Source organism: Balaenoptera ricei, chromosome 12, assembly GCF_028023285.1.
Source record: "Balaenoptera ricei isolate mBalRic1 chromosome 12, mBalRic1.hap2, whole genome shotgun sequence".
NCBI lineage: Eukaryota > Metazoa > Chordata > Mammalia > Artiodactyla > Balaenopteridae > Balaenoptera > Balaenoptera ricei.
In genome coordinates this window covers 16,289,379-16,311,195 of record NC_082650.1, presented here as the reverse complement: position 1 = coordinate 16,311,195, position 21,817 = coordinate 16,289,379, and the positions used below count along the sequence as shown (strand labels likewise).

Below are 21,817 nucleotides of genomic sequence, written 5' to 3'. Positions count from 1 at the left end.
CCCTTCTACCCCAAAATGTGATGCAGTCAACTCACGATTTTGACAGAAAGCTTCATCAGACCCATCAGGACACTGCTCCACTCCATCGCAAGCCAGCGTGATGTCAATGCAACAGCCATCATCACAAAAGAAGTGGTAGCGTGAGCAAACATTCGAGCATCCTGTTCGTAAACAAGTCTCAAGTCACAGGAGTGCAGGAAAGAAAGACTTCCACCGTGTCAAGATTAACAGAGACTATACATATAATGAAATGCATTTGGATAAAGAGATGCAGATAATGAGGGAACACCTAACAGTCTGTGCTGGAGCAATAGGTTCTGGGAAGGTTAGGGGGTTTCTTCTTGACCTTCCTGACTTAATTCTTAGGAATCACCATGGACTCTTCGTCTTTTTTTTTTTTTTCCCAGCTTATTTATTTATTTATTATTACTATTTTTAAACATCTTTATTGGAGTATAATTGCTTTACAATGGTGTGTTAGTTTCTGCTTTATAACAAAGTGAATCAGCTATACGTATACATACATCCCCATATCTCCTCCCTCTTGCGTCTCCCTCCCACCCTCCCTATCCCACCCCTCTAGGTGGTCACAGAGCACCAAGCTGATCTCCCTGTGCTATGTGGCTGCTTCCCACTAGCTATCTATTTTACATTTGGTAGTGTATATATGTCCATGCCACTCTCTCACTTCGTCCCAGCTCACCCTTCCCCCTCCCCGGCTCTTCGTCTTAGGGCCCTTCTCTAAGCCAATGATACTTAAGAGGTGAGAACAGAGAAGCAGCAGCTCTGGTCTTCCCCATCCAGCCCTGGGTTTCCTCCCTCAGGTGACCCACTCTGCATTCATTCGTTCGTCCATCAGCTCTTCAGCAGGCCACCTAACACCGGTTCACCCCTTGCACAGTACTTGGCTGGCTGACTGTGTTTTATCAGAGACACCACTTTCTACATGCTATTCTTGCATTCACGTTTCCTAAGTAATAATTTTTACTGAGATCCACCTTCTACTATTGAACCCTGTTTGCTGGCCACCATAGATCCATGGTGCTGTAAAGAATAAACAGAATCTTTAGCTACTAGCTGGTGAGAATTTATTTTCTACAAATAATGAAATTCCCTTCGTTTGGGGCTCTTAAGAGTTCTTAACCCTCAGAGCTACATGTATTTTCTTGAAAGGCATTCCCTGCACCCCCCAGCTCCGGATTAAGCCAACTTTACTTTACAGTTGTTAGCTACATAACAACTGCTGACACTAGTGATGCAGACTAAAGGTATCAGGCTAAAAGGAGGTCTTAAGGATTCTGTAATTCTCCAGGGACAGATGGACTAGACAATTGTCTCAGCTCATGGGAGAGTGGTACGTGATGATATTTCTGAGACAAATGGCCGAGCATAGTATAGACGCCCAAGAGAGTCTTGGAAACGTTCTACTGGAAAGAAGTTCAATTAAAATGCTGGGAGAGGAGTCCATCTGGGTGGAAGACAATTCGAAGATACCTTGATTATGGCGGAAGAAGAGGTAAAGAAAAGAAATGGTGGCAGAAAGAAGAGGACGCAGGAAACCAGCAGTTATGGCTGAGAACTTGGGCCTAGAAAGGAGAATCTGCTTCGGACACAGGGAAGGGGTTGGGAGGAAAAGTAAAGGGAAACTCTGTGGACACCAAGCAGGATACAGCCTCTGCTTACATTTCTTAAACTCATGACATGAAAATCCTAACTATCTCGAGGCTTTCCTTACTCCTTGGTAGTTTTGGAGCTAGATCCATATTAGTAATTTACCCATCTATTTCTAGATTAGTGGTCTCCAAACCTTTTTGACTATACTTATCTCCAATCTATAAATCATATGCATGTGCCACCATATTAACATATTATACATCTTATAAAATAGATTGAAAATTTAAAGAAGATTAAAAGTTAATAAAAATATAAGTTCTGGGGCTTCCCTGGTGGCGCAGTGGTTAAGAATCCGCCTGCCAATGCAGGGGACACAGGTTTGAGCCCTGGTCCGGGAAGATCCCACATGCCGCCGAGCAACTAAGCCCGTGCATCACAACTACTGAGCCTGTGCTCCAGAGCCCGCGAGCCACAACTACTGAGCCCACGTGCTGCAACTACTGAAGCCTGCACGCCTAAAGCCAGTGCTCCACAACAAGAGAAGCCACCGCATTGAGAAGCCCATGCACTGCAACAAAGAGTAGCCCCCGCTCACCGCAACTAGAGAAGGCCATGCGCAGCAACGAAGACCCAACGCAGCCAAAAACAAATAAATAATTAATTAAAATATATAAGTTCTGGTATTTTCTTTTCTGTCTTAAAAATGTCTTGACTGTCTGTTTGGGATTCTCTACGGAGACCACACATCTGGATCATCTTAGAGGTGTTTGTTGGCTTGTTCTGTGAATAGGTTATTTTTTGCAAAGCTGGAAAACATGCAGCCTCTATATCCAAAACTGAACCAACTTATCACAGAAGCAGGGGTATGTGCTTGTCTGTTTACCCCAGAAAGTGTCACCCTTGGTTATCATGAAAGCTAGTCATTAACTACAAGATCCGTATATATAATAGAGGGAACAGAAACCCTCTTAATCCCCACCTCTTGTTTTCCATGTGTCGATGTAGTATCTTATTAACTTTAATTCATAGTTGGTTATTCCAGTCTAACCAGTGAGTGATTCCAGACAGCAGTTAATACAACAGCATTCTTTTTATTTTCTGTAAAGTTACACACGTAAGACCTATACCCAACTGGCCTTTCAGTCACCAAAGGTGAATCACATCACTCACTCTCTGCATCTTCAAATACACTATATCGTCATCTTGAGAAAGGCCGGAAATGTACAACTGGCAACTGGCCTTGGGAGCCCCAGAAAACTGGCCTGAGTAAGTAAACCAGAGCAACAGGCAGCTGGTGAGGTGTCAGCCCTTTGCCTCCATTAGCTCAGGCCGTTTCTCCCTCCGATGCACCTCAGTTGTACAAAAACAACCCTTTTCTAATTTCTGCAGGGGTGACAGCTTCCCAGGAGCACTTTCCTCCCAGAACCAGCAGCTGACTTGGTCCTCGCCCAGGGAGCCCTGTTCCCGGGAGCACAGCCCTCGGGGCCCAGGAGTTTTCCACTGCTGATGATTTCAGCTGTTTGCAGCGGCCCTGGCACATGGTCAGCTTTCCAAGGTATGTTCTGGGTAACTGGCTCTTCTGTGCAGCTGCAATGAATCGGCAAGCAGGGACTGCCTGAATGTGGGCTGTGCTGCAGGGCTGGCTCACTCCCCGTGGCTGACTCACGCTGCTGCGGTGAGTGGACTGGAGTTCGGGGTCTGGCCTGCCCACTGGCGGTCACCCCTCCTTCCTCACGGTCAGCTTAAACCTTGGCTGGACGGGAGTCAGCCAACCTAACTGTGAATGTTCCCAATGCGCTGTACCCTTGTGGAAGGCAAATTATCAAGGTGGCGGAGTTCTTAGGATTCTAAAGTCTCCTTCCTCATGTCCAATATGCACACTGACCCATGTTTTTGATGGAAGATCAGTCAAAGTACAAGTAAATCCAATCTTTTTATTCTTACTCTCCCGACTGCTGGCTTGATTACCATCCAAATACTGAGGAATCAAGGATGTAGGAGACAGGCTACAAGTCTGCCAGAGCCACGGCTAGTGAAGGGTCCCCACACAAGGCCAGGGATCAGGTCTGTGGAGCGCAGTACCCACGCCCACTGCCTTGCACACAGTTCCCGTTCACTGCAGATGCTGGGAAGGTATCCGCTGACCGAGTGACAGGACCCTCACACATACACTATCTCAGCACTTCTCCAGAGTGAATTGGGGCTGGGTTCCCTCTGCCATACCCCTATATCTTTAGTGCTGCTGAGTTCCATATAAGTTTTTTTTTAACTTGATGAGCTAATCTTAGAAATGTAGATGTTTGGGAAAGTAAGAAACAGGTAAATGAGAGAAATGAGTTTACATTGGGCAACAGAACGTGAGAAGCATTATATATATGTCGAGCTATGTTATTAACATATCTGTGCATCTGTGTAAAGTGTCCATGAAAGTTTTTAAACAGTCCTTTTAAATTGACACATGCACTGCATATATTTTAACTTGTTTTAAATGTACTCCTTGGCTGCATTCTTTGAACATACATATCAAATAGACCACCCTCCTTTAAACAAGATCCTCTCCTGGAAAAGCCAGATGTCTTTTACGAAACTGAGTCACGGAAAGATGGAGCATCTCTCGGGTCCCGTGGCTCACACAGCCTACCCTCAACCCCTGGGGTGTGGAGTGCTACCCCACCCCAGTTCAGCAGTCTCACTTAGCCCAAAATATAATGCAGCCTATTTTTGCAATCATATTTTTAGTAAAGATTTCCCCATTCAACAACAGCCAAAATAAAATGAAAGGGCCCCTGTAATGCAGTCAGAATATAAAATGCCAATTTAATACCATCCTTCCATCGATAACCCGGTTTCTGTTGGCCACTGTGAAAGTGAGGGAAGGACTTTCTTCTCACCTCCTGTGGAGAAGACCACGGGAAGCACAGTCACCGAGACGTTGTCAGAGCTCCTCTGCCCAGCAGTGTCCATCACCGTCAGCTGAAAGGTGTACGTCCCTTCCTGTAGGTGGGACAGCTTCAGGGTTCCGGACTGAGGCACCTGATATATCCCCAAACAGGAAACATCGTATTTAGTTAAGAACCTGAGGCACAGAGTCCAGCATCATCCTGAACTGGAAATCAGTGTCATCCTTGGAGCAGTCCTATGACCCACTTCTCCACTCCTGGTCCAAGGTTGCAGAATACTAATCACACACAATTCTGGCAGATTGGTCAGAAGACTTGAGCTCCGGTGGGACTGGGGCCTGACACCCCCTTTCTCCTGGAAACTTCCCCTCTCACGCCCATCCACATGGTTGCATTGGAAGGGTCAGTTATGACCTCTCCTATGGCCACGGGGGTGCCAGGCTAAGCTGAGGGGAGCCGGTGGCCGTGCAGGTGCTAAAGCATGGATCTGCCTAAGTGGAGGTGGCAGGGCGGGCTCCCACTTTCTCCACCTCTGGCTCAGAATCAGGCAGGCTGTGCGAGGTGGCAGCTATGCGACAGGTGACACCACTGTTTATCGCTTCTTGGGACTTAAGACAGGAATGCCTGGGAACATGGGAGCAGATGATGACCACACTGGAGCGTGCTGACGTGAAGCCCTGCAGCCTTGGGCAGGGTGGTGTGAGAGAGCAGCTCTGTCCTCTGTCCCAGCTGGTCTGCCAGAACATAGACCTAAGACTGCCGAAGGCCAGCAGCCTTGGGGTTTGCTGCCCTGGGTGTATGAGAGGAGAGGGTAGATTGTAGGGTTGAGTCAGAGTAGGGATTTAAGGTGGGTGCGACAGGGGGATGCTGAGTGTGGCCATAGGAGTGAGGTTGAGATGAAGTTAATGGAGATTTTAAGAGACCAGGGAAGCCTTGAGGCTGGAGGCTGGGGGGGCCATCCACACAAGACACATCCTCACCCAGGCCCCGGTCACATCTTTGGGAAGGCGAGTGAGGTACTGGGCTTCTGGGTGTCGACACTCAGCACGCCAGCGTCAAACTAAACCTCTGCGGGCCGGGCCTTCCCTGGGAAGCCTCTTTCCAACGCTGGGGCTGGAAGGACGGAGGATCCCTCGACTAAGGGGCCAGTCCCTCCACCTGGGCTTTGGATGCCTCCCTCTAGCCTTCCTAGGTACCTCTTCTCTGATGCAGGAAACACCATATCCAGATCCAGACCATGGTAATCACCTTCAACATCTTGGGTGCACTCAAATTTAGGTCTTTTCAAATTAAATATCCCCTCCCTGACGTCTTTTTTTTTGGGGGGGGGAGTTGGTTGATGATCTTTATTAAATGGCCACTCTGGTCATCCTTATTCACTTGGCAGAATTAATATGGTTTTCAATGAGCCAAATTTCCACCTGGCCCTCGTGGGGCAAAAGCGCTCTAACAAGTATAGCCGAGGTGTGTAGAAGTTTGTCTCAAAAACTTTTTAAGATAAATAGAGTTTGAAAAATCTGCTTATAGGGGAAGGAGAGCTCTGTCAGATTTTGCGGCTCAGCTATCCATGGGTATAATGACGATCAACTGTCTCGATGGGAAAGCTCTGAGAGCTGCTGGATTTGGACACCAACAGAAAAGGGAGATGCTGACAACTGCTGACAGAGAATGGATCTTGCCCGAAGGGCCTCCGAAGAGGGCTTTGCGTTCGGCACCACCACATCTGCAGGCCTTGCCTCTAGGAGCAGAAACTAAGTACAGTAACTTAATACCAAGGTCTTTGTTTGAGGCTTATTTTGGTAACTGAGAAAGTCAATAAGATCCTATTAATCTCCTGTGAAATTTCTTCTACAAAAGGCTCCCCTCCCCTTCTTCTGCAGTAACTTGTTTAAAGCTTTTGCTGTTTCACCTTAAGTCTCCCAGAGCCAGTGAGAAAAGGAAGTAAACATTTTGAAGCCATAAAAGATAAAACATTAATCTGATTTGATTTTTTAATCCCTTTCATAACACAGCTTGGCATGTCCTTTTTTTTTTTTTAATTGAGGTATAGTTGATATACAATTTCAGGTTAAGTTTCAGGTGTACAACATAGTGACTCAAATAATTTTTAAAGGTTATACTCCATTTATAGTTATTATAAAATGTTGGGTATATTCCCTGTGCTGTACCATATATCCTTGTAGCTTATTTATTTCAAACATAGTAATTTGTACTTTTAATTCCCTGGCCCTTTTTAGTTTAGTTATTTGGCTAACAAAGGTTATCTTTCCTCAAAATCAGATATTAGAATATATAGAACTGTAAGATGGACGTTTTCCCTTCAAGCACCCAGGTCATCTTTTTGAACATCTCCTCACATTTATATGACACTGGAAAGGATTTAAAGTATTTTACAAACATTTCCCAAGTGTCAGGATAAAAAATACACACACACACACATAAATGTATATGCAACATACCCAATTTGTAACTTGGAGAGAGATATTACCTTTAATAAAACAAAGAGCTTCTAATCTCTGCCCAAGATCTCCTATTCAGCAGTAACAGAGCCTTTGATGGCTGGCCTCTGGCTAAATCAATGTATAACTCACTCTGCTAATCTGGCTCAACTGCACCTCCCTAAAATAGTAATTTAGTGGCGAGGAATACACGTTTGGGTTTATTTATATACCACACACACACATACATACATACATGATGAGTTACAAAATGAGTACTGCCTGTCTATTCCCCTACCCACACAGTTGCTTCTAAAGTATATAAGGCATTGGGCATATGTCAGTTACAAAGTAGTGACAAGATAACGTGGTACAAAATATTTCAGTAAGAAACTCCATTGAACCAATGAACCCAAACGCATTCTAGCCTTCTGCCTCGTGTCAACTAATCCAACTTGCAAAACCGGATGAGAGCTCTATAGTGATTTGAAGGCCATTACGATTCTTGTTATAATCCAAAGCCATCTCCCTGCACACATACAGAGTGAAGGAGACACACAGGGCAGCTGTCCTGATCAGCAGAGGCCAGAACATAAACTGGCACCACAACTGTCTAGAAACTTCAGGTGAACATGCTTAGGTTCTGTTCTTCAGTTATATGTTCCTTTTTCTATTTACTTTTCATCATGAATATGACCCAAAGTTCCATAAAAAAGAAGCAAAATGAATTCAACTGTCTGTACTTTCTTAGTTATATATGGTCAAATGAATGGAGTTAGATCATAGTCACAAAAAACTCTGATGTGCCCATCTTTCCCAATTGTGCAGGAAGGTGATTTTAAGAGCGTTTCCTCAAGAGTTGGGGATTTCTCTTATCCTCACCAGAGGAGGATAACTCTCAAAAGAACAGAACCAAAAAGGCAGTAATTAAGACAATTACATTGCTTATCTTGAGGTTTCAGGAATCAAAGGGAGAAATATTTTTGGACTGGGGCTTTTCTCCTACTTTTCAAATTCTCTCAAAATGTGTTATGTAAATCGTGCTCCACTTATAAAATTAGCCATGATTAGAAGCCTCTTGAAGTAGAGTACAGAGAGGAAAAAGGAACTTATTCTTCCTGTTACAACCCAATTTTACCTCTGTGTTATTCATTTTTTTTTCTTTTTTATTATGCATTTCTTTTTTTTATAAATTTATTTTATTTATTATTTTTGGCTGAGTTGAGTCTTCGTTGCTGTGTACAGGCTTTCTCTAGTTGCAGTGAGCGGGGGCTATTCTTTGTTGCGGTGCGTGGGCTTCTCATTGCGGTGGCTTCTCTTGTTGCGGAGCACGGGCTCTAGGCACGCAGGCTTCAGTAGTTGTGGCTCACGGTCTTCAGTAGTTGTGGTGCACGGGCTTCATTGCTCCGTGGCATGTGGGATCTTCCCGGACCAGGGCTTGAACCCGGGTCCCCTGCATTGGCAAGTGGATTCTTAACCACTGCGCCACCAGGGAAGTCCTATTCCTCTTCTTACCTCCAGCAGTCTTAGAACCTAAGTTCTAAGACTAGAAACTTAGTGAATATTTGATGAATGAATGAACGAAAGAGTGAACAGAATGGCAAATAACATAAAAGAAGATGAGAGAGAGCTGGAACAAGAGCAGAGAAAGAGAGTAACACTAAAGTTCCCATCCTTCCCACCAAGAGCAGGACATTCCCTGAGAGCGTGAGCCAATCTTCTTGCACCTGGCCATATGCAGTTTCTACAGACAAAAGATCAGCACTGCTGCCCTCTTGCTTCTTCTCCTACTGCCCTTCCCTTCTTTCCAAACCAAGGAAGTTTGTAGAAGTATGTTATTGCACAGACCACTGGGCAAATGGGCAACTGTCCTCCAGGGAAAGCCATACCTGATTCTCATTTTAAAAGGATACTGATTTTCATGGTCCTAGGTTACCATAATCAGAGGATATACATTGAACTTGAAAGCCCTCACACATGTTCAAAATTTTTGCACTATAGAATGTGGATCTTTTCAATCCGAAATTTTCACGTCAATATAATTATGAGTCCTATTGTCAAAATATTAAGAGTACAGAGACATGTACCACAGGGCTCGCATCTGCAAAGTCTTCTCTGATGTCCCTCAGCTAGATTATAATCTCTCCCTCCCTCTGAATTCCAGGGGCACTTTATCTACATTCGCTTTTGGCCTTGCCACCTTCTATTTGGTATCATCGTTAATTAGGGGCACATCTAATCTCCTCAATGGGAGGCAGCTCCCTGAGGGCAAAATACCCTACAAATTCTTCATAGGGCCTTACTCCCTTGCTCCTTGCCAGTAGAAGGTTCTCATAATTTTTGTTTGTTTATATATGTGAGTAAATTTATTCTGACTGTGGTTCAGTTAAACTATTGGTCAACGAGACCCCACAAATAGTTTACATCCCAAGATGTTTAGAATTAGCTACAATAGTTACCTCTCCACGAGTGCTCATTCTGTGCTGTGCAATGTGCTAAGCACTTTATTTGCATTTTCCCATTTTAACCCCCAGTGGAACACTCTCAGGTAGTATTATTTTCTTTACAATTGAGGAAGCTGAGGCTTAAAGAATGAAGTAATTTTCCCAAGTTCACCCCACGAGGGAATTGGCAAAACTGGGTTTGAACCCAGGCCATATGATTCCAAATTCCATGCTCGTAGCCACTGTAGAATTCTACCTCTGAGTTAGCAGAGCTCTAGGCCTTCCAGGTCCTTATTACAAGAATCATTTCCTAGAAAGCACTGAGTCACGGCTTATACACAAACCAGCTAGCTGTTGTGGTCTGAAAAAGCAAGATACTTCCTCATACACACACACAAAGTCCTTCAAAACCTCTAAAAGCGCTTCTCCCGCCCACATCCTCACCCCACTACCCACCCCCAAAGAGAAGTGCCAGGACCTTTGAAGGGACAGTGACAGGAATTCAGGTTTAAACCCAAGGGGACCTGGAGGCCCAGATTGACTGCAGATTCCTGTGATGCCGGAAGCCTATTGTGCTATAAATTTATTGTCTGGGAAGCTGAGTGTTTCTGAACAGGAAAAAGACTTCAAAGCTTCTGTTGCTATTGGAATAGAGCTTTCACAACTCAATTTACCCAGATTTATTTTTCATGAGGTACGTATTTTTTTTCCCAGGGAGATTATTTTTCATCATTTCCTTATAAGTAGTTTTCTTAAAGAAAAAAATGCAGTTAAACATTCAAGGCCCTGAGCTATTGCGTAAAAGGAATTCATGCTTAAAGGGCAGTCTACATCAAGGCTCACGGTTAATTCTGAAACACAACTGGTATGAATTATTCATCTATTATGCTCTCATGTGTCTTCCTGCTTAATTGGAGCAGTAAGTCCTAGGATTTGCTGTTGTTGTTTTTTTTCCTGACTAATAACACCCTTCATTCTTTTTTCTTTATACTTTTTTTTTTTTAATTATTTTTATTTATTTATATGGCTGCGTTGGGTCTTCGTTGCGGTGCCTGGGCTCCTCATTGTGGTGGCTTCTCTTGTTGAGGAGCACGGGCTCTAGGCACGTGGGCTCAGTAGTTGTGGCTTGCGGGCTCTAGAGTGCAGGCTCAGTAGTTGCGGCACACGGCCTTAGTTGCTCCGCAGCATGTGGGATCTTCCTGAACCACAGCTCGAACCCGCGTCCCCTGCACTGGTAGGCGGATTCTTAACCACAGCACCACCAGGGAAGTCCACACCCTTCACTCTTGAAGCAAGATACAAAGAAATACTTAAGGCCACAACGGAATATTCATTCGTATGCACCAACTTTTTTTTTTTTCCCCAAAATAAATTTATTTATTTATTTTTGGCTGCATTGGGTCTTCGTTGCTGCGTGCGGGCTTTCTCTAGTCGCGGTCTTGGTTGCGGCGTGTGGGCTTCTCATTGCGGTGGCTTCTCTTGTTTTAGAGCACGGCCTCTAGGCGCGCTGGCTTCAGTAGTTGTGGCACACGGGCTTAGTTGCTCCGTGGCATGTGGGATCTTCCCAGACCACAGCTCGAACCCACGTCCCCTGCATTGGCAGGTGGATTCTTAACCACTGCGCCACCAAGGAAGCCCCATATGCACCAACTTATCCCCAGATATTACTCAGGAAATTTGCAGCCTTGATAATCTTCTGTGTCTCAAAAATGTTCTGTGGGCTGCCATAACTTTTTTGTCCTTTATTCAAAGCTTCAGGTGAATAAAATAACTGACGGGCAGTGATGCAGGTGAAATTTTGCAGAGGTTCAGATTTGTTTTGGTGCCCTGGGGTATGGTGTTTTTTTGCTTCTCCCTCTCTCCTTCTGTTCTCACCTCCAGGAAACAACTAGACCCTCTGGTTTTTCAGTGTCAAAAAAATACATTTTTTTTAAAAGTCCTTTTTTGACTCAGACCGGACTCTGAAGGGTTTCCTCTGTAGGCACTGGAGGAGTGAGGGTTTTTTCCCTATTAAAGGCCTTCTGGGCACTGGGGAGCACATGGATAAGTATTTGGGGTTTGGGGTTCCTTGGGAGAATCTTTTTTTTTTTTTTTTATTTAATTAATTTATTTATTTATGGCTGTGTTGGGTCTTCGTTTCTGTGCGAGGGCTTCCTCTAGTTGCGGCGAGCGGGGGCCACTCTTCATCGTGGTGCGCGGGCCTCTCACTATCGCGGCCTCTCTTGTTGCGGAGCACAGGCTCCAGACGCGCAACCTCAGTAATTGTGGCTCACGGGCCCAGTTGCTCCACGGCATGTGGGATCTTCCCAGACCAGGGCTCGAACCCGTGTCCCCTGCATTGGCAGGCAGATTCTCAACCACTGCGCCACCAGGGAAGCCCATGGGAGAATCTTTAAGAGAACACTGCCCAGGCACCAACACAGCCTGCCTGGGTGCAAGACAAGGCTACCAGGGACCGCATGGACACCATCAAAGGAAAGATGATCTCAGAATAAATTGAATGATAACGTATTTTACTGATTACTATGTGCTGCTCACTGTTCCAGGGGTCTTATTTGCATTACCTCCTTTTATCCCAGTAGTAACACCCTGAGAGGAGGGCTTTGGTTATTCCCATCTTGCACAGAGGAGGTGGTGAAGCGAGGATTCAAAAACCAAAGCAAAGTAGAAGCTGTGCTGGAAGAATTACCTATTTGATCTCTTTCATTCACTGTTAAACTGACTCACTGAGGGAGGAAGGAAATAGTTGAAATGTGATACCAAGCGTTCTCAGTTACTTATCATTTTTCTTTCTTTTTAAAATTTACAAACAGTCTACACCCTCTCTCCTCCACCCCACCCCGTGGCCTCGAATATCTAGGATAAATTTTATTGAAGGGATTTACATTTTGTTTTCATGAAGACTAGATATTGTCCAATAGCCAAGAAAAAATAATAGGTGACATGTGTCTAGGATCTCCCTTGATGAGAAGCAAAGTCATTGTTAGACAACACTTAGCAGCTCTTCCTAACATCAGTTTGAGGCCAGAGTGTGGAAAAATGTTGTCCTGCCCACCTTGCTAGGAAGGATGATAAAAATCTGAGGCTTAAAAGGGCACTTTTTGAAAGGTTAGCAAAATAGTCAATCACTTTTTTTAAAAAGGAACCAATCAATTTAGCAAGTATTATTAGAATCCTAGTGAGTACAAAGTACAGTTCTAGGCTTTAGGAGAGAAAGGGAAAAAATATCAAGAAAGGAAGAAAGAAAGAAGAGAGGGAGGAGGAAGGAAAGAAGGAAGAGAGGAATGGGAGAAGGAAGTGAGGCGCGAGAGGAGGGAAAGAAGCGGGGGGGGGGTCGGGGGGAGAAATCCTGACATCATCCCAGACAGCTGAAATCCCTTTTCCACCCATCACTCAGTCCCCCGCTGAAAATAATTCTAAAGAAATCCTTCATAATCCTTATAAATTCTGTTGTGATATTATAAATTTTACATATATCTTTGACCTGTTATCAACAAACACAGGTGAAAAACAGGAGACAGATGCAGTTAGCCTTTAATCTTCAAAGATCACCATAGGTTCTCTGGTACTTTGTGTATTGGTTAAATAACCAGGCTGCCTTGAAAATCCTGCTTACTAAATTTTTATAAAGTCTTTCAATATGTTTTTTAATCATCTCCTTAACGTATATGATTCTTTCATTTTGTAGGCATTTTCAGTATTGACCCAAATTATATCCAGGGAAACTGACTGAGGAGGAGTAAATGACAAAATATCTCCTACGTAAGACAGAAGGCAGTTTGAAATTCAACATTGGTTTTGCGTTCTCTTTCCCTATGACAAAAAGCCAATATTCTTCTTTCTATTTATGTTCCTTGCCCAGAAAACCTTTTCTCTAAGGCTCAGTTTTAATATACTATGTTAATGCGTTGAGGGTGGTCTAAAAATGAGACTAATGGGGAGACGAAATATAGACCATCCAGTCTCGTGGAACTTGGGTTTTATCAAGGACTCATGTTTCTGTTTGCTCAAGGCAGTCTCAGTTTATCTCTGTGGTTCTGGTGTAATTATTAATACCACCTCCTCTCACTCCCAAACATGTTTCAGTGTGGATGATAATACACCTATCTGTTTTTAAAAATTAAGTGTGTACAGCAGGCACACCAATGTGCAACTGGTTTTAAGTTAATAATGAAGTTATTGGTGTAAACAATATCCATCCTTTAGTAAGCTTCCATTACACATGGTATTCTAAAACAGTTTAGTTAAATTTTCCACATCTGATGAATGGAAATCAATCGACAGATTTGTGAATTTCAAATCTCCCTGAACGTCCTCATACTCTGTTATCACATTCCTAAATGTCATATTTTACATTCTGACTTCAGATTTAAATGTATTATGTTGTGAAACTCAGTGACATCTAATGGACTACCTGAAAAATGTGTCTTCTTACATTTAAGAATGTATTATAGATTAATACCCAGTTAAACAGATGTAGAATATCCTGTTAGAGGGCAGAAAATATATGACTTTAAAATCAGAACCTCTTGGGAATTCCCTGGTGGTCCAGTAGTTAGGACTCGACGCTTTCACTCGGAGGCCCGGGTTCAATCTCTGGTTGGCGAGCTAAGACAGAGCAAGCTGCTGGGTGTGGCCAAAAAAAAAAAAAAAAAAATCAGAACCTCTTGGTTCTGACCAATCATCTCTCTTATTCATTTTCTTCATAAATGAGGAAACCAAGTCAGAACATGAGCTTTCCCATATGTTTAGTCGATTTAAAGTGCTTGGTACTGGGACTTCCCTGGCGGTCCAGTGGTTAAGGCTCTGCGCTGCCAATGCAGGGGGTGCAGGTTAGATCCCTGGTCTGGGAACTAAGATCCCACATGTCACGCGGCCAAAAAATTAAAAAAAAAAAAATGCTTAGTACAGTACTGGACACACACTAGATGCTAAAGAAGGTTAGCAATTAATTTTATCATAATTAAGCTGGCAGCGTAATTCCTCTTAGGATGAGAACCTCATTTATTTTTGTTTTTTGAATACCTGATGGGTCATTTGGATGTGAAAGGATAGTCCTACAACCTGGTCTTAAAGTATCCCAAAACAAAGGGAGGGCTGACTATTCTACCACCAAAGATGAGAGGAGGGGGTGAGGACCCTGCAGACAGTGGAGAAAAGGGGAGAGGAGAGGGGAGGGCTCAAGAAGGGGTTGGGATAGGCACTCAGCGGAAAGCCTGACCAATGAGAGTTGAGTTAACTTTGGGGGCATTCATGAATATACACCATTATAAGACAGTTGCAGTTTGATAGCAAATGACTCCTCTATTGCAGACTTTGTCACTTAGATGTTGGCTTTATAGCTTTAGGTCTATCTGCCATTGCCGTTATACACTTGGCTGGGGAATTAGTCCACACTTTCCTCCTTTTTTTTTTTTCCCCTCGGCCCCGCCAGTCGGCATGCAGGATCTTAGTTCCTCCGACCAAGGATCGAACTCGTGCCCCCTGAAGTGGAAGTGCGGAGTCTTAACCACTGGACCACCAGGGAAGTCCCACACATTTTCCTCTTGATGGCATCACAGTCAGCCCTAAAATTCTATAAGAAATGCCTAATCTTGTTACTTCTTTAGAAATATCTTCAATAAAATAAATACTGAATCATCAGCATTGTTTTTATTCAGCATTTATATCCATAATTCATTGTTTACAGAGTAAAGCCTTTAGTAGCAACTATGAAAAGCTAGATGATAATAGAGACAGATTTGCAGCTGCCTGAACAAATATATCCCACAAGTGCCAATTAATTGTCAGTGTCATCTCAAGGGAACTCTCATAGCAGGCTGACCAATGGCTTGCCCATGCACCTTTCCTGATCAATCTTAGTTCTCAGAGATTTCAGTAAAGATACATTAATTCTGCAGCTGACACAATGCACAGAAGAATAATAAATATGATGGATGACACTCAAAGTTCAAAATTATTTCTGTTGTAGCTGAAAACCCAAACACTGAGATATAAAAAGGGTAAACATAAAGTCTTGCACTCAGGTTCAGTAAATCAATTATACAAACACAGGATGGGGGAGGCCATCAGGACAGCAGTTCATGTAGAAAGATGAAGCAGGTTTTAGGTGATCCTGCTAATGGAAAACTCAACATGAACCTATGGTGTGAAGCAGCTACTAAAATAGTTTATGTAAATGAATCTTCATTAATAGAAGTGAGACAATGTCTGGATCACAGGATGTAACAGTCTGTGTCAGGAAGAACCACGGTTTATGGGTTTCAATTAGGGGTGTCAGATTTTAAGAAGGGCATGGATGAATCTGAGAAAATCCAAAAAAGGCTGGATGGTGGACAGTCTAAAAATCAATTCATATGAGGAACATCTGAAAGAAATGAGAATGTTTAGTTCTGAGAAGACCATCCCAAGTGGTGACATTCATTTAAAAAAAAAAAAACAAAAACCTTTAACGGCTGATACAAAGAAAAAAAGATGTGTTCAGTGCTTTTCCAAAAAGAAGATTCAACACCAATGCATAGAAGTAACACCCCACTGGCCCAACAGTTAGAGCTGATTAAAGATGTCACGTGACGTGATGTGAACTAATGAGCTTTCATCTCTGGAAATACCAGGCAGAGACTGGATGACCACTGGAAGGGATGTGAAAGCAGGAGCTCTTGTATGGATAGGAGGCTGGGTAAGATGCTGATCGAGGGTCTGGTCCAGTTCTAAGACTGTCTAATCGTTGGGTAAGTCAGTGTGTTTAAATTAGTCTTGAGGGACTAGCTGATTATCGTTCTTGCCTTTGTCCCAAGAAAACAGAAGTCAGTGCTTCCCCACAGAGGGAAGAGCCTGTGAAGACACAGGCAGGAGAAGACAGACAACTACAAGCCAAGGAGGGAGGCCTTAGAAGAAACCAACCCTGCTGCCACCTTGATCTTGGACTTCTAGCCTCCAGAACTGTGAGAAATTTCTGTTGTTTAAGCCACCCAGTCTGTGGTACTTTGTTATGGCAGCCCTGGCAAACCAACACAGATTTTCCCCACCTCCTCTGACTGAAGTGATTTGGATGAAGTTTATCTGCCTAAGCCAGGAAATACTACAAAGGGTCCTGGCAGGGTTAATAAAAAGCCACTTTCCTCACGACTCGAGACTCCCTGTGTTGATACAGCAATTCCACTTCCGGGTATTTATCCAAAGGAAACAAAAACACTAATTCGAAAAGATATATGCACTCCCATGTTCAATGCAGCCTTACTTACAATAGCCAAGATATGGCAACAACCTAAATGTCTATCAACGGATCAATGGATAAAGAAAATATGGTGTGTAAAGAGAAGGAAATCTTGCCATTTGCAACAGCATGGATGGACCATGAGGGCATTATACTAAGTGAAATAAGCCAGACGGAGAAAGACAAATACTGTATGATCTTATGCTTATTATGGAATCTAAGAAAACAAAAATACCCAAAAAAACCGAGCTCATAGGTACAGAGAACAGATTGGTGGTTGTCAGAGGCATGGGGTAAGGGACAGGTGAAAGAGGTCAAAAGGTACAAATTTCCAGTTATAAAATAAATAAGTCATGGGATATGATGTACAGCATGGTGATTACAGTTAATAACACTTTTGTATATTTGAAAGTTGCTAAGAGAGTAGATCTTAACAGTTCTCATCACAAGAAAAAAAACTGTAACTCTGTGTGGTGACAGATGTGGACTAGACTTACTCTGGTGATCACGTCACCATATGTACATACATCAAGTCACTGTGCTGTACACCCGAAACTCACATAATGTTACATGTCAATTGTATCTTAATTGTGTACAGGCAGCCACTGGGTAAGTGGCACATTGCCATCGGCAGCAATTCCAGCCCAGATAAGCCTGATGAAAATCAGTGAGGAGCGCTTGAATAGGAGCCCTTGACTCCAAACCCCACCTCACTTAATTAACTCAACTATCTCAGGCAGGCCTAACGCGAGGTAAGATGGTTGCTTTCTGGATCATGTGAAGAGTAAGTTCATTCTATTGTTATTTTCCTCTTTATGTTCCTTTGTATTTTTCAAATTTCCTACTTGGATTTTAACTCAAAAAAGAAGACAGAAAAAAATTTTTTAAAGTAATCGGAGTCAACAAAACAAAGCATGAGTCTTTTTCCTTGAAGCATTTTTGTGTTCTGGAGGAGTCAACAAAAAAGCAGCAAGAACGAGGGTAAGCTTCAAACCACATGGTCAGGGACTTCCCTGGTGGTCCAGTGGTTAGGACTGCATGCACTCACTGCCGAGGGCCCAGGTTCGATCCCTGGTTGGGGAACTAAGATCCCACAAGCCACGAGGCTCAGCCAAAAAATAAATAAATAAATAAAAATAAAACACGTGGTCAGGATCACTGTTTACTCAGTAGAAAAGTAAATTCATATAGTAACATTTTTTTCAACAATCATTCTTATGCTTTCTCCATTTTACACTTCTGCCAACTTACAGACATTTGGGTAACATAAGTAGAAAGACCACTGCACTGAAACATTAGTTTTCATTACAATTACGACATGAATTACCTTCATGTCCACTGACGGGTCACCCTGCAGCAGTGTCCACTCATACTGGACGATGGCGTGGTCATCTGTGCTCTCACGGCCATCCAGAATCACTCCATCTGTGGGCAGGTGCAAAACAACATCTTGCCCGGCCTTGCTAAGTGGAGGCTCGTCCTTTTCTGTGAAAGAAAATAAATAATTCACAAGACATATGTTCCCTATTTTTTTTCTAACTTATTAAGAGAGGTAACTTGTTTGCTAGACTAGATGTAGTCCAGCAAAGAACTGCCAAGAGGATGTATAGCAACTGAAAGTTATTTTCTTATTTTCGTTGTAATGTAATAAATTAAATTTGGAAAGTTAAGGCAAGTTCTTGGAGTCACATAAAACTCACATAGAAATTTTCTGGAATCCAATTTTTCATCTAGGAAAACACAAAAGGTTCACAGCTTCTAACTAGTTTTTATAAAAGAAACCGGCACAGAGTTTGAGATATCCTAAAATAGCGAACAAGTATGTATTTACCTTTTGTTCTTCATGGTACTAAATTTAAGGCTCACTGTGTTCACTAAATAGTAATATGTGACTGACAGCTGCTCCAGTGGTGACTGATAGAAGCCATTAGATATAGAAAATATTTCTAAGAGCAGAATTGTGAATATTTTAATGGATTTAAGCATCTTATAAGTAAGCTTACGCAAATGCACATATATTTTAAAGAAACTTAGTAATTTAGCTGGGAAAAAAACCCTACAGGTTTTTGTAATACATCTTTTTTGGCATCCACTATTTCCTCCCTCCTCCAGCTCCAAAACTTGGTCCAAATTCTGGCCTGGACTTCCTTAGCTTATTCCGAATGATGTTGCTAAGACATTGCTCTCTTTCTGCGCAGTCGAAGTTGTCTCCCAAGTAAACTTCTAAGGGCCAATCCAGATGTCCAGTGCCTGAGGTTTGGGGCTAGCAGCAATCCTATTAGCTTCTCATTAGGCAACAAAGGGTGGTTACTGCAGCTGGAAGGACTCTTCCGGAATGCTAACCTGACTGGGTCATTTCCTTGCTTCAGGGGATGTTCAGAGACCTACCTGACCTACCTGTGTAGCTCTATCTTCTCATCTATCGTTCCTCTCAACGCCCAGCAACAGAGGACATGAGGGGCTTGTGGGTCTTAGAGCTGTGGCTTTTCTGAATGAGAATGCTTCTGCGAGCCTCCAAGAGAGATGACTTTTTTTTTCATGAGCTAGTTTACAAGGAATAAGCACACTTGCTATTGCCAAAGGGGACATGTGTCCACTGAGAAGATGAGTCCCATTTTTAGTCATTTAAAACAATGAGGACTAGTAACTGAATTAAATAAGCCACATAAGCAACCCCTGCCTTAGAAGACATTTGATCTGCTTTTTTCCACCTGAGCAAAGATCCAGTGCCTGTTGACTTTATTCTGCTCCTCCCAGGTAAGGAGAGAGATGACAATTGCATTACTAATAGGCCCTTTTATAGTTTTATAGAGTATTTCCTTTGCTTCTGGAAGGTTCATCACTTTCCACACAATGTTTTACCACTTTATAATTCTGGAACCCTTTTTTTGTTGTTGGCTGCGCTGTGCAGCTGGTGGATCTTAGTTCCCTGACCAGGGATTGAACCCATGGCCTCTGCAGCAAAAGCACAAGAGTCTTAACCACTGGACAGCCAGAGAAGTCCCATAATTCTGGAATCCTATAATTCAGCAGTAATACATTATAATTAGCAGCTATTTGCTTTAAAATTTATGTTAAAATACCATTTTAAGTAAACAAACTAAAATACACCTATCTGATATAAACAGCAGTGATACTAATAATATATTTTTAGGCCCTCAAAGATTTTTTTTTTTAAACGTTGCTTTTAATTTTTTTTTTTTTGTCCTTCCACTAAGGTTTCACACTCTCTTCTCTTTTTTAAATTTTTTAATTAAAAAAAACTTTTTTGGCTGCACCGTGCAGCATGTAGGATCTTAGTTCCCCGATCAGGGATTGAACCTGCGCCCCTGCAGTGGGAGTGCGGAATCCTGACCACTGGACCGCCAGTGAAGTCCTAGGTCCTCAAAGATTTAACCAAGAAAGATTTAAGATGGAAAAATCAGGTAAGCTCTGAAATATCCCATATACTATAAAACTAATTAATCCTGGCCCTCCTGGAAGAAAAAAATAATCGCGTTAGTCATTTATTGATACTTTTCTTTAGGTAAGCTTAAAAGATATGATTTATGAACACAGTGAAATCCTCATATCCTCTAAATTGGTCATTGTATTTGAAATAATAGAGCTGTATTTCCTCCTCAGTTCAAGTCCAGGCAAAGCTGGCTTAAGCCAGAAAGAGGTCTTAAAAATAAACAAATGACGAGAAGAGGAAAGGAGTATGCTATCATTCAAAAAATTTGACTTGCTGATGAAGAACAAGATTAAATGTAACTTGGAATTTTTGTTATAAAAATGTAACAAGCCAATGTTAAGTACTATGGAAACACTGATTTCTTTTGAAGACTAAGCACACTTGGTAAGATCCACAGAGGCGAAATAAAACTCATACCAATTTTAATGGAGCATATCAAGGCGGCATTTTATACAGAGAAGTATACCGTTAGCTACGCTGATTTACAACACGCTGCTCTGACCAACGCCTTAACGACAAGGAAGAGGTCTGGCATCTGGGTCTTGCTGCGTGGGTGCAAATGATACAGCCGAGGCTGAGGATATGGAAATAGGGCCAGACTAAGGGAAGAGGCTTAGATACTACAGGTCAAAATCCATCTTGAGTTTTCTGTTGGCTTTTGTGGTCTTTTTTTCTTCCATTGTGTGTTTTTCTTAATAGCAACACGTTAGGAAAAAATGATTCACAACCCCAATATGATTATCATCATTTCTGGTGTGTACTCTTTGTCTTTCTCCATCTGAGCTGCTGATAATAATAATTAATAGTTACCATTTCTTGGGTGATTTCTTTGTACCAGGCACCATGCTTAGTGTTTCGAGCTGTAAAGTCACTCAACTTTCACAGGTCTCTGAGGTAAGTGTTGTCATCTGCGTCATACTCATGAGGAAACCAGGGTCAGATTGGCTAACTTAGTTGCCTAAGACCACACAAGTGATAAATTTGTCAGTTCAGATGTCAGCCCAGATCTGTCAAACTGAAAGGCTCTGTCCTTCCCACTATACTTTGGGGGCACTGGATGTGTATTCTGGTTACAGTAAATATAAAGTTACATCCTGAATTTAACCTACTAATTTATTTTCTATTTTTGATATTTATTCATATATCCTACCATTGCCTGTGTCACTACATAAACTTCACAGTTGTCATTTTGATTCCCTAACCTCTACTACTGGACCTTTTATTTTGTTACCAATTTTTTTCACCATCATAAATAATGCTATAATAAACTTTTTTGCTCATACTTTTTCTTTAGCATGGATCATTTTCCTAAAAAAAATGCCACCTTTATAATTCACAAAGCATGTCCACCCTTGATCGTCATGACAGCCCGTCTGGAAGGCAAGGCAAGCACTCAAGCCCTAAGAGGACGAGCAGGGACCCTCAGGTAGAAGAGCTGGCGCTCAAACCCAGGTTTCAGGACCTCGAGTCCCCAGCCCTGACCTTTGCACGCAACTGCAGGCAGATTCTGTCATTTCAACACACCTCTCTAAGCGTCCTCCGCTCCTTCGCACATTCTTCCATGATCTCCTGCAGCCACCTCGTCAGTCCCACCCTGGAAACCCAACCAAGGGCATCTCTGCTTCCAGGTGGCCCGATGCTGCTGGAGAAAAACACGCCAGCTGACCCAGAACACAGCTCATAACGCACAGCTCCACAACTTAGGTGCTATGAGACCCTCGGGCAGGTTACTTTCTCTCACCAAGCCTTCC

The 21,817-nt window shown here is 42.7% G+C and overlaps 1 protein-coding gene across 9 annotated transcripts in view; it reads right to left on the bottom strand.

Moving 5' to 3' along the window:
• The window catches only part of LRP11 (LDL receptor related protein 11), a 60,943-nt gene that overhangs the window by 36,229 nt on the left and 2,897 nt on the right, over positions 1–21,817 (bottom strand). For all 9 annotated transcript variants that reach the window (XM_059941008.1, XM_059941004.1, XM_059941010.1 and 6 more), the window contains exons 2-4: positions 17,940–18,097; positions 4,506–4,647; positions 36–161 (exon numbers count right to left, since the gene is read on the bottom strand). In XM_059941008.1, coding sequence (XP_059796991.1) covers positions 36–161; positions 4,506–4,647; positions 17,940–18,097 — 426 coding nt within the window. The remainder of the gene's footprint in view (positions 1–35; positions 162–4,505; positions 4,648–17,939; positions 18,098–21,817) is intronic.